General features: G+C 35.6%; 1 protein-coding gene across 2 annotated transcripts in view; it reads left to right on the top strand.

The window, feature by feature from the left end:
- HHIP (hedgehog interacting protein) overlaps window positions 1-13,158 on the top strand; it is a 92,630-nt gene that overhangs the window by 76,473 nt on the left and 2,999 nt on the right. Inside the window, exon 13 of one of the 2 annotated variants that reach the window (XM_072121987.1) lies at window positions 249-377. In XM_072121987.1, coding sequence (XP_071978088.1) covers window positions 249-377 — 129 coding nt within the window. Of the gene's footprint in view, window positions 1-248; window positions 950-13,158 lie in introns of those variants that run through there. The other variant, XM_072121993.1, reaches the window with a different exon arrangement.

The raw sequence follows: 13,158 nt of genomic DNA, 5'->3' as shown, positions 1-13,158 counted from the left end.
ATGACGATTAACTGATGAATTTAAGCCATGCCAATTATTTCCTTAACATACCAGCTCAATCTCTGCCAAGGGAACACCTTTAGCCAATCAAAGCCATGGCTAGTTGGTATGGGCTTTAATATGCCGGCTGTTTAGAGCACCCATACGTGAACATGAGGTTTGGGTTAGCTCATCTCTAGTGTCAAATAATTACATTTTTGAGAAAATGAACTCTTGTAAGACATATTGTTTTTTTCTGTTCCTTACAGCAAAATGTGAACCAGCATGTCGACATGGAGGTGTCTGCGTGAGGCCGAACAAGTGTTTATGTAAAAAAGGTTACCTGGGCCCACAGTGCGAGCAAGTGGATAGAAACATTCGGAGAGTGGCCAGGGCAGGTATTCTAGACCAGATCATTGATGTGACGTCATATTTGCTGGATCTTACCAGCTACATTGTATAGTTATCATGGACTGCTTGGATACGTTCTGAACGGGCATTTATTTTCAAACCATGTAAATTAAACAAACAAAAAAGGACTTTGTAATTCTGCTCTAAATCCCTGTGTTTTAAAATATTTTTATTAATTTAAATATATTGTCCATAAAAGTGAGTTTGTGTGTGTAATTTATGAATATTTGAGTGTATATGTATGTGTGAAGATATAGACAATATTCATTTATTAAACTTTCTGGTATTGTAAACACTGGCTGCAACAAGGTCATGTGCTCAAGATTATACTTTTGGTTGTCTCTAAAATAACATTAAAATAGTTATTTAGATTAAAATTTGTCACGTGTACAGTATCTTATTTGTATTTACCTTTGGAAGGCAATTATTCATAAATCACATTTGCTTTTTTGTATTATTATCTCAGGTAATTACATTTTTTTAGCTTTCACAGGTCATTTTACTATATTATAATAGTAATGCAAAAAAGTATCCTTTGCAATAAACCTGTAACTGATATCATTACTTTTTCAATTGGTTGTTTGTTTTCAGTACAACTCGTGTTTCCAAAGGAGGTATAAGAAGTGCCAATGTGAAAAAATGAGTTACAATATAAATACCACAACTCTAATCTAGTATTTTTGCTCAGAGCTCAGTGTTCAGCTTTCCTCTGGAAATTTTGAAAGCTTGAATTTCTCCCTACAGTTTTCTTTTTAAGCAAGAAACACACAAAACAAACTTAAAGGAAATCTACCATGAGGATCAAGGGTTGTAAAGACACTTACATACTGCTGTATGCCTCCTCTGGCAGGATCTGCTCATTTTGTAGATTTTTAGATCCTTGTTTTTACTAAAAAAAAAAAGGCTTTAAATGTTATGTAAATTAGCCTAAGGGGCTCCGTATTCCATAGCTGTTAATTGAGCCCACAGCCCCTCAGGCTCTTTTGCTACAATTTTAAAGCCTTTTTTGTATAAATGGGGGCATAAGGAACTAAAAGAAAAGCACCCACCATCATGTAAGTGTGTTTTGTTTACAATCCTTAATCTTAGTGGTAGATTTCCATTAATTTAGTAGATTATTTACTTAGTAGCCATTATTTACATAATTAATTTGACATGAGCATTTCCAGTTAAACTGGACAGGACTGGAACAAGGGTCCTTCAGAGAGGTGTATATAGCTTATTAACTGTTTTTAAAAATGTATTTAATAATTTTACATCTTTGGTACACTATGCGACTCTCTTAACAATCTTGGGAAACTATTTTCTCTTAAAGGGAACCTGTCATCACATTTTTTCACAAATAAAGCTAGTGACAGGTTCCCATAGTGCGATATTAACTAAATTACTGTCTTCTTTTAGCTAAAAATTGTTATCCTCACATCCCCATAAAATCAACTTGATATTATCTTATGTCTACCTCAGAGGGGGCATTTCCTGCTCAGCCTGCTCCATCTAGCTACTCCTCACCATGCCATTTGCCTCCTCATAATTCAGCACTTCATAGTTTCATAGTTTCATAGTCATGTCAGGTGACTAGGTTTATGTCATCTAAGGTATTTTAGCCAGTAACATTTACATTACAACAGCCTGCATGGATTTCGACTTCTACCCATGCCTCAATGGATGCATGTTTTGATTTCATGTGATCAGATACATACCTGAGGTAGATGTTAATGTTACTGGGTAAAGCAAATGTTATTGAGTAAAAGACTTTACAGTTATTTAATATGCAGGACTCCATAAATATCATTGGACTTGCCCCTGGTGAGTTGCATATAAGTTTACAAATTGATTTTTAAACATTGCAGCCATGGAAAGGAAGCTTTTAGGGATGAGGGCTATGCTTTTTAATCATAGTTTTTATGAAGTTTTTATTTGGGGTGAGTCAATTTAAATAGCAGATTCTCTTTAATCTAAATTAACATTGTTCCTGTATGTTATATGTAAATGTATACGTACAATCTAACATTTCCTTTTCGATTTACTTTATCTTATGTTAGCTTGCATATACACATATGTATATACAGTGGGGGAAATAAGTATTTTTGATCCCAGGCCAATTTTGCAAGTTTTTCTCACCTACAAAGAATGGAGACATCTGTCATTTTTATTGCAGGTACACTTCAACTGTGAGAGACAGAATCTAAAAATAAAATCCAGAAAATCACATTTTATGATTTTTAAAAGATTAATTAGCATTATATTGCATGAAAATACGTATTTAATCCCCTAACAACAAGCAACAAATGTTTTAATTACTGTTTTAAAAATCATACATTTCGATTTTCTGGATTTTTTTAAGATTTTGTCTCTCACAGTTCAACTGTACCTGCAACAAAAATGACAGACCTATCCATTCTTTGTAGATGGGAAAACTTGAAAAATCGGCCTGGGATCAAATATTTATTTACCCTACTATATAACTGAGATATATTACTTATATATTACTTTTCGGCAACTCATGGAAGTTGCCGAAAATCTAGTTGTAATATTACAAAAATTTACTAGTGCAATGTCCATTGTCAGCCTATATATTTATTAAACTTATAGGATATCTACCATTTAAATCCATCATGATAAACCAGGGGCACTTACTTATAAATCCAGGCACAGTGACATTTTTTATCCACAGCTTTATAGACTGTTACACTGTCCAGACCTCTCCCTCTGCTCCCTCAGCACTTGTGCAGTGAGCATTCCTTTAAAGGCATACTGTCACAAGCTTTTACTTTATTAAACTACCAACCCCTCAGAGAGGGTGTAAAATGTTCTTTCTAGAATTCCCTCTTTTATGTTGAAATGTGTCCATTTACTTATAAATATCAAATCACCTGCAAAGTCATGTGCAAATAAGCTGAAAAGAGATGAAAAGAACCTGACATGAGTCACGCTGAGAGACTGCAGCGGGAGCGTCATTTTAGATGCCCTTAACTTTGGCTCTATAGTACCTAGAACCATGTTGCACTTACTACAAACTGCTTACAAGCAAATGTTCAGATTTGTCTGTGGAACTTTGTAGACTTTATAGATATACTTTCTATGTTCTTTAGTGGTATGTTTTAATGTTTATGCAAATTAGCTTGTTGGTGCACCGATGGCAAGGTCATCACCACCCGTTACCACAATGATTAAGAACCCATGGAGAAAGAAGGTGTAGAGAGGAGAAAACTTGTGCCTCAGCAGAGACAGAGATTGAATTATCTCTAAAATTACAGTTTGCTATTGCTAAGAAACAGGAAAAATACAGCTGTTAAAAATACATTGCCCTAAAACTTATTGTTTTTACTTGTGGTTAGTAAAGAGATGGAGGACTTCCTTTTAATCCTTAGATCACATTAATTTCTTTGTAGAAAATTTCTGCAAAATCAACACAGAAACTTTGTAATCACATAGATTTCAGAGCTACTGTAATTCTCAGCACATTCACAGCAAATCAGTGCAAAAAATCTACTGCCAAACCGAAATGTGTGCAAGCACCAGGACTATGACCAAGGACAGCTGCCTGTAGTTTGTGTGTTATATTCATGTTTCCACTGGTTTCTTCCAAAAAATCCAATTTCCTCCCAAACTACAAATGCATACTGATTGTCTACCCAAGACATCAGCTTTTTTTTTTACTTTTGATGCATAAGTCCATCACTTTGAATTTAGACACAGGACACAAATGTAATTTAAAGACATAAATGAAAATACTGTACAATATACATTAACAATAAAGAATGTAAGGGGGAAATTCTAACATAAAAGAGGAGTCTCGGGAGCAGGTAAAACTATTTGGTAAAGGTGAAATATCTTTACAAGCATCTTTTCAAATCTTTGTATTAAGTAGTTTCTTAAAGAGGAAGTATCCGCTTTCTCTATTTTGAAATCAACCGTTGTATGTTGACAAGATTTAATTAATGTGTATTAGAAGCAGATGTGTCTCGGTTTACCCTTCTCTAAAGGAATAATACTTCTGGCGGCAAGCTAATTTTGTGAGTCAATGATAGAGTGAAAAAATGTATATGGGAAACAAACATGAAAAAGGGGTCAGTTAAAAATTAAAATTAGATTATTTTTGAGATCATAATTTTAAAGGCAAATAGCCCTAGTAATATTTAAAGTGAAACTCTATTTTCTAACCCCTATTAAGAGGTTATGGAACATACCAAGGTCATTAACCATTTCCAATTATATATGCATGCTAGACAATGGTGTTTAGAATTTTTGTTTTAGAATTTTTTTTTTACTATTTTTGTAGACCCCTAGGGTGTTTTTCACCAAGGGGATCTGATCACTCACTGATACAATTTACTGCAAAACTTGTGAATTGTATTATGTTGTTAACATGTTTATAGGATACAGCCTGCCGCCAGCTGTAAAACTATTTGAATACCATAGTAGCCTCTGTCTTAGAAACTGATCATTGCCACCCAATGATGATCCAAGGTACAGCAATGAAATGAAAGACGTTGGCAGCACCTATCGTAGTCAATAATGGCAAATGTATGCTCCATAATACAGCAGACAACTGTACTGTACTATTACGGGACATCATTTAGGGGTTAACTCTTCACTTTAGTATCTGTTATGCAACTCATCTGCTATGAACACTAAAATACCACAGTACAGACAGTACACTACTGAAGAACTTACCAACTGACTTACAAACTACCCCTAGTTACAAACGGACCTCTGGATGTTAGAAATTTATTGTGCTTGAGCCCCAGGCTACAATAAACAGCTATAACAGTTAATCAAAGGTTGTTGCAATTAAGCTTTATTGTTAATCCTGGTTCTTATGACAACCGAACATTTTTAAAATCCAATTGTCACAGAGACCAAAAAAAATTTGGCTGGGGTTACAATGATAAAATATACAGTTCCGATTTATATAAAAATTCAACTTAAGAACAAACCTACAGAATCTATCTTGTACGTAACCCGGGGACTTCCTGTAATAAACATTTAACCTAGAAAGGACACAAACCTTTTCCATTTCTGAGTTTTCCATTTTTTCAAGGTTTTTTTTTAATTCTTTTTCTATTTATTGAGCTGAATTATAGTTTGTTTTCTACTCAAATAATTGTACTTTCTAGTGGCACCATTTAATATTCCTTGCAATTTACTGGGAAGCTGGAAAGAATGGTGCAGTTTTTTTTTTTACAGAAGTCACTTTTTAGTCCACCTGACACATCCACTTTATTTAAGGGTCTGTATAATCATGGAGATACCAAATTTATATGTTTTACTAAGTACATTTTCAGAAACAATTACCTATTTTGCCATATTCTGACACGCATACCTGTTTTATAATTTGTGTACATAGCTGTGCAAAGTGTAATTTTTTGCAGGATATTTCTGACATTTCCACTGATTTTTGGGAATGGTATGGCCTTTCAATCATTTATGGGTGGTGCAAAAAAGCTGTAATTTTTTCTGTTATGGTGTTCACCATCGTTAGATTGGGCAATTAGAATTTGTGATTTTAATAGTTTTTTTTATCATAATGTGTGTTCTAGGGAAACAGGGTTCATTTGGATTTTATTTTTGTTAGATGCACCCAGTTGTCATAGCAGTCGATTGGCATGCCCTAACATCATAAGCCAGGTAGTTGCTTGGGTTGTCTCGCCACTACCATTTAAAGGGAACCTGTCACCACAAACCTCCATTATAACCTGACACACTACCTCAGAGACAGATAAAGGTAACTTGCAATCCTCAGTTCTGCTGATTGCCCGGGGTCCAACCTCCACCATTATTTATTTATCTTCTATACCGTGGATAGTCATATATTTGTGCTTCCCATAACCATAAGTAGCTTTATATCACTTTTCATTTCAAGAATATATGTATATTTCTATACATTCATTTTTATGTTATTGTATTTATTGTACACCAATACTCTCTAACCTTGAGTCATTTGATTATAAATGTTTTGATGGACTGTAGACACAAATGAGAACCTAAAAAATGTTGATAAGCGATGCTCAGAAAAGACACTGAAACTAGTAAACAGAGGTGAATCAATTAAAAATGTCCTACATAACATTTTTAAAACAAGATGTCCGACTGTAACAACATACAGTACACAAACAACCCAATTATTAAATAGTTGAGCCTGCAGTGCCGCCTGAGTGCAAAGACAAAACAGCACCACCTAAAAACCCTATGGCTACAAGTAATGCTTTTTCATGTGTTGAAAATAATCCACCATGTGCACATGTAATGATTGTAATTAAGGAAAGCCACTGCCAGAAGTTACTGGAAGTCATGGATATAACTACTGCTGTGGTAGCCACACACAGATAGAATTTACTATGGATAACCCTGCTGAAAAAAAATTCTGGAAATTTAGTGTCCAAAATTTTGGGTGGTCATTCTAAAAAAGTAAAAACCTTACACTTACTTCATTCTCCTGCTCCCTTTTCCTAGGCAGTCAATCAATGAATCCGCCATAAAAACACCCAACACATGCACAGAGAAGATGTGCTCTACATCACCTGTTTCGTTAAAGCAATGTACAACAACCTAAATCACCTCTCTAACATTCAGAGTGGAGCCATGCATTAAGGGGCCCAAGACATATTTCTTTTTGGGACCTCAGAAATACCAAATAAGCTAATTTAAAACCATGTACAGAAGAGCTTGGGATGAGATGTCATTGATGACCATCTAACTTCCATTTTTTCTTATATAAGGTAAAAACGTACTGCATAGTCCATCCCCTCTCAGTAACAGCTTTTATCTCCCTATATAGATCTTATTTCAGCCTGTGCGTCGATGAAGCCGGACTACATGCTTAACTCTAATCCCCAGGTACTTGTTTATACAACTCTTCTCTCTGTCTGGCTTTAGTATTCTATGAGCATTATTTTCTAACAAAGATCTTATCAATCCCCACTCGGCCTGTCTTCCCTTATCAAGCTGAAATTGAAAGTAAGAGAAAGGGAAACAATTATATTATTTGGGGGGGGGGACTCCTCACTGGCCACTCCCATGTGACTAGGGACAATGCTCTGAATACAGAAAGGTAAACGTTTTCCTAACTTTTCTTTTTTTTTTTTTTTTTCAAAAAGTTAAAAATCTTTGGCGATGTGTACACTATTGGGACATGGGGGAGCCAGAAAAAGGGCTCCTGATGACAGTTTCCCTTTAAAGAGACACTGCTGTTTGAGAAGTGCTAATATGGGTTGCGGGATTGTGTACATATTTCTAATATACTTTATTAAGATTTTCTGCCTAGTTTAGAAAGAGACAGGCTGCAAATTGCAATAGTTTTATCGCTCTGTTGATAAAGAAGATCCTAAATACATTCAGACTTATTTATTCCTGCTATAATCTATCATTTTTAACATTATCTTCTCTCATCCTGGCTATAATAGTCTTTGAAAATTCCTTTGTAAAAGAATTGTTTCTCTCCCTGTCTCTAAATTTCACTTTCTGCTACAATTTCTGTTAAAAAATATTGGTTATAGAATACCATAATCCTCACCAAGTTGTATAAACAAATACTGGGAGCTTAGTCAGCATTCATAGATTATGACGATAACAAATAAGTACAGGTATTTTATGTTTACTTTAGTAAAAAAAAGATTAGAAGATTACAAGGGCTACAACTTTTATTGAAATGGTGTCATTTATAAGCTATGTTTAACTCTAAATGCTTTGGTTTTCACAGTATACTCTCTTCTCTCAGGATAATCAGCATGATAGGTGGAAGAAATAGCAGATGCAAGACAGTTATTCTCCATGTTAACATACAATTTCAGTAAACTTCCAAAATGTACTCTTTTAGTGTATTTTCTTTGGCAAAGTTGCAGAAGTCAGCTATTCACTGCTATTATGTACAGTTTAAGGCCCCATTCAGACAAACATTTGGGTGACATATGTATGGTCGCAAGCTTGCGCCCGCTCATATGTCCCCCATGTTCTATGTTTTCCAGTGTGCACCACCGTGCGCCGTGCATCTCTATGGAGAGGGGAGGGGCTACGGCCAGGCGGTCACAAGTTTGTGTGAATGTAGCCTAAGGCATTCTCACAAACACACAGGGATCTGGCTACACAATTTGCCACAGTCCATAATCTTGAACATGTCCTATATAATACTGTTTCATGGCGGCAACCGCTATGTAGAGGGGAGGGGTGAGGAGCGCTCATCCCTCCTCTCTTCTGCACACGGCTGTATGCTCATTTGTTCATGTGCACAGGGCCTTAGGAAACCTACACATCCATACATCTCCTGCCTTGTCTATCATGTTTTACACTTTATTGCAACAGTACTGCTAGCTGTATTACTACTACTACCAAACATCTACTAACTTATCCAGCATATTCCGTACTGCACTGCTGCTGCCACCCCAGCCTCCACTACTCTTACTAGACACAATCTTCTGCCTTATCCATCAAATTTTATACTGTTCTACTCCTTAGAAATCTATCTACAACGGCATACAAAGCACTATGTTCTACATAGACTGAAATCTCTTGCCTTTCCTTCATATTCCGTACTGCTTCCACCACTGATACTGATACAGCATCAGCCATCATGTCACATACTATTGCTGCATCTGGGATTGGGAATCATATTTTGCACAAATATAACAAAACTGAGATATGAAACTTGAGCTTCAGAGAGGAAATGGGTTTCGGAAGTTTTGCTCTTATAACAACACATTATTTTGCACTTCCTAGCTAGATAGATATTCTATTCTGATGGACCTATTGACAAGGGGCCTTAAGTATGAGCAATTATCCTTTAATTATCCATATATTGTTACGGGTCAGGTCTTACAAAATATTATGTTACCAAAAAGTTCCCCAGGCTCCTCAATAGCTTTAAGAAAAAAAAACCTATGAACATGATAATTAAAGACAGTTATCATAGATTTCTGAATAGTATAGATCTATATATACAATGATAATTGAAAGCAGACAACTTGCTTCAAGTGTTGAATATGTGTAGATTTATAGATTGATATAGAGGATTGATTAGTTAATGGGGGGGGGATTTATTATTTATGAGGCAGATTTTTAATTCCTCAATATAAATTACAGATGAAAGTGATAGGTAATACTTTGGATAGGCCATCACTATTGCTGGGTGTTTGCTTCAGATTGATCATCTGACTGATAGGGTTGTAATGTCTCCAGCGTTGTATGATTTACAGTGTTTGTGTCTGGTATAACAACTTCCGGACAACAACTTCCAATGGGTTTTCCCTTCTCAGGTAACCATGACTTTCATTAATAGCAGATTGTAAACATTCTGACAGGTTCCCTTAGAGGGGAACATTTCTTGCTGCCAGGTCACTTTCTTAAACACTTGGACAATCTATTCCATTACTTTCCCCATTGCACGTTAGGTTTTGTGTGTACTCTACTACAGATTTATGCAAGTATACTATGATTTTTTTCATTGATTCATTTTTATACCAACAATATTCTTTACTCAATGCTGTATAGGTGTACTATACAAAGGTACCATAAGAGGTACATACATATAGATGACACAACAATAGAGACTTCATGTCCCACCATATAGGTTAAGACCACATGACTCTGGGGTAGGTACAGTTGTTACTTCTTTTCTCTCTTCGGTAAATTTTTGGTAATGCTTAAGCGCTAATGCTGAACTAGAGTATCCTGTGTTCAGTCTGTAAGGCCATGAGGGGATTTTAATCTCCTTCCATTTTCTTGTATTATGAGACTTTTAGTTTTTCATGTGTTTGTTAGATGCTGATTATCAATTCATTGTTGAGGTACTTGCCTATTGCTACGGTAATGTAATCATTAATAGGGGAATATTTGTGTGTAGGGGGGGGGGGTTCACACAACTAAAAATGAATGCATCTCCAGTTGCTTAATATGTCACGTGAAAATGGAGATTAGCACTGACATCTGTATTGAGCTCTTGATGAACAATGCGTGCCATAAAAGAGTGCATTCATAATGCTTCACAATGTGGACCCCATTGACAGCCTATTTGAAAATAGAACACAAAATAAAAGAGCATGAAGGCCAATCTTCCCTCCTTGCTAGGAAAATGTGTTCCCATTTAACCACAGGAGCAATTCACTGGATAAGCAGTGTGACCAATTTCCAATGATCCAGACTGCATTTGACAGTTAATAGCCACCTTTTGTGCTCTGTTTGGTCACTTGAATAAGTTGAATGGTGATCCCCATTTTTTGTTCATATTTGTTTCTAAAGAAGTGCATGATGGGAGTGTGTGTAATTTATGTGTGATTTTGTGAACCTTCTATGTTTATAGATCCAAACAATGCCTCATATTTCTAGCAACTGAGTAACTTCTTATTTATTGCATAGATATGTTTTAGCAGAAACTACTAAGCTTTAAGCTGTACAGTCATGTATATTTATGTTAACTAAGGGACTATTCAGGGGGCATTTTTGATGTCTGTAAGTAGAAATCAGCTTATTTGAAGCCCACGTGCGGTGTTTGGGATCGGACGGTCGAACCAATTGCTGGATAGGCCAATCCGACAAATGAACGGCCCTAGTAACAGTTCCCCTGGTCAATCCTAACCATGACTAATAGTTAGGGGTATTAATTAGCCAGATCAGCTGTTCAATCCAGCAATACCTCCAGGTCGGATGGCCGAACCCAAATGTGTACATCATGTTCGCTCATCTCTATCCATAAGGTGTTTTTTTTTTTTTTTGCAGAGAGCAAACAGACCCACTGATTTCTACTGTTCATCGGTTTTTTGCAAAGATCTCCATTGAAGTCAACGGATGTGCAAAAAAATGGACATACATGGCAGGGTTTTATTTCTTAGGCAGGGCAAGAGGAAATTGACTAGAAACGCATCTGTTTTTGGCGGACATGAGAAAAACAGATAATATACGGATAAAGTTTCCAATAGGATTAAAGATAATGTAAACACGCAACAGGTCCTGTTTTTTATTATTACATTAATTAATATTAATTAATTAACTAATATTTTACATTTTGATCTTAAAGTAAGAGTTAGGCTATATGCACACAACTATAAATAGTGTTTTTGAGCTCTAGCAACGGCAGCTAGATCACAGCCTCCATTGACTTCTGTTAAGCACAGTCACTCTGCAGTGAGCACAATATGGGGGTCATTTATCTTATCACTGTATGTATTGGCTAGTTTTTGCCTGTCCTTTTTTTCTTCTGCTTCTGTGGTAATTTATCAATTTCACTTTTTCCTTATGTTGTAGGTTTTTTTTCACATATGTTTTTGCGACATATATTACAAAAGTCACAAAAATGTCACACAAATGTCTCAAGTCATTTCTTCCATTTCCATTTTCTAAGTTTTCCTTAAGTATGGTTTGTTCTGGAGTACTTTGCGCCGAAAAAATCTTGCAAATTTTAGACAATTTGAAATGATAATTGTCATTTGCAAGATTTAGCACATCCGGAATAGAAGATAAATGTGACGGAAAACAAATGTCAGGCGGATATTTCAAAATGTCCTCAAAAAGGCGCAATTGCAATGCGCCACAAATGTCTCAAAAAAGACTGCAAAAACAGGATGAAAAATAAAGATAAATGACCCACTATGTCTCTCAGCACCATTACTGAGCTAGGTTACTGCGCCACCAATTAAAGAACAGGTCCTATTCCTGCCCTAAATTGAGGTTCTCACCCATTTACACGTCTACTGTACCTCTGACTTCCACTGCAATCCACAGCTGTAAACTTTTTGGAACATGAATATGTTTCATGAGTTCTTAGTAATGTCAAGAAGGATATAAAAACACTTGTCTTGTAATGACTAGAAACATTTATCCTATATAGCTCCTCTACTCTTATAAATATTTTTCATCACTGCCTTTAATTTGTTCAATCTCACCCAAGTTTAATAAGATACAAAAACATCATTCATATCTGTGTGCTGTTGCCTGGCACTTCGAGGACAACTTAACCACAATTTGTTTTAACTGTATTAGCATATTTTAGAAAAAAAGAAAAAGAAAAAATTTCTGCTAAAAACTGTAGATAATTCACCATAAAGAGACATTTTCGGGAAGAAAATATTTAACCCGGATAAATGAAGTTAAGAAATTTCAGGGTTTAACTGTACAATATTAGTTTTGAGTAAATTACAAAGTAGGAAATGAATTTCATAAGTGAAAGGTTAAAACACTAAGGAAAAGAACAAGAATGTGTATATTGGTGTATGAAGACGATAAGAAACCGTATAGAATAACTTACTTAGAGTGGAAAAGTGTACGGCAATGTCTACTATCATCAATGTTGTCAAAATATAGAGCTTTTATTATGATAAATTTGGAACTGGCACACATAATGCAGCAATTTATCTTTGGAAATGGATATATGGGCTGTCAAGATTAACCTTACATTTTACAGACACAATACATTGCCCTACATTCACAGATTCTATGACATCATCCCTGAGACAGATCTTTTCATTATGAAGTCCATTTACCACACTGAGACTTTGAAAGGAGCACACACTCTGAAAGGTTTGCCTATGACCACACACAATATTAAACAATTTAAGTCTGTCCTCATTTTATGTAGGTATATTAAAGGAGTGTACTTCTAAAAATAAATGCATGGTGTACAGTAAATCAGGGAAATGAGCAAAAGTCAAAAATTCAGATATGTAGAAAAATATACATTTAAGGAGCGGGCAGTTTACAGTCCACCAGACCACCAGAGCACATGATACGGATCAACTGTTCATCTGTAGAACATATGAATGGCCACATTCAATTGCATCA

This window comes from Engystomops pustulosus, chromosome 1 (genome assembly GCF_040894005.1).
Source record: "Engystomops pustulosus chromosome 1, aEngPut4.maternal, whole genome shotgun sequence".
Lineage (NCBI taxonomy): Eukaryota > Metazoa > Chordata > Amphibia > Anura > Leptodactylidae > Engystomops > Engystomops pustulosus.
The sequence above is the reverse complement of the archived record's forward strand: the minus strand, read 5'-3'. Positions and strand labels throughout refer to the sequence as shown.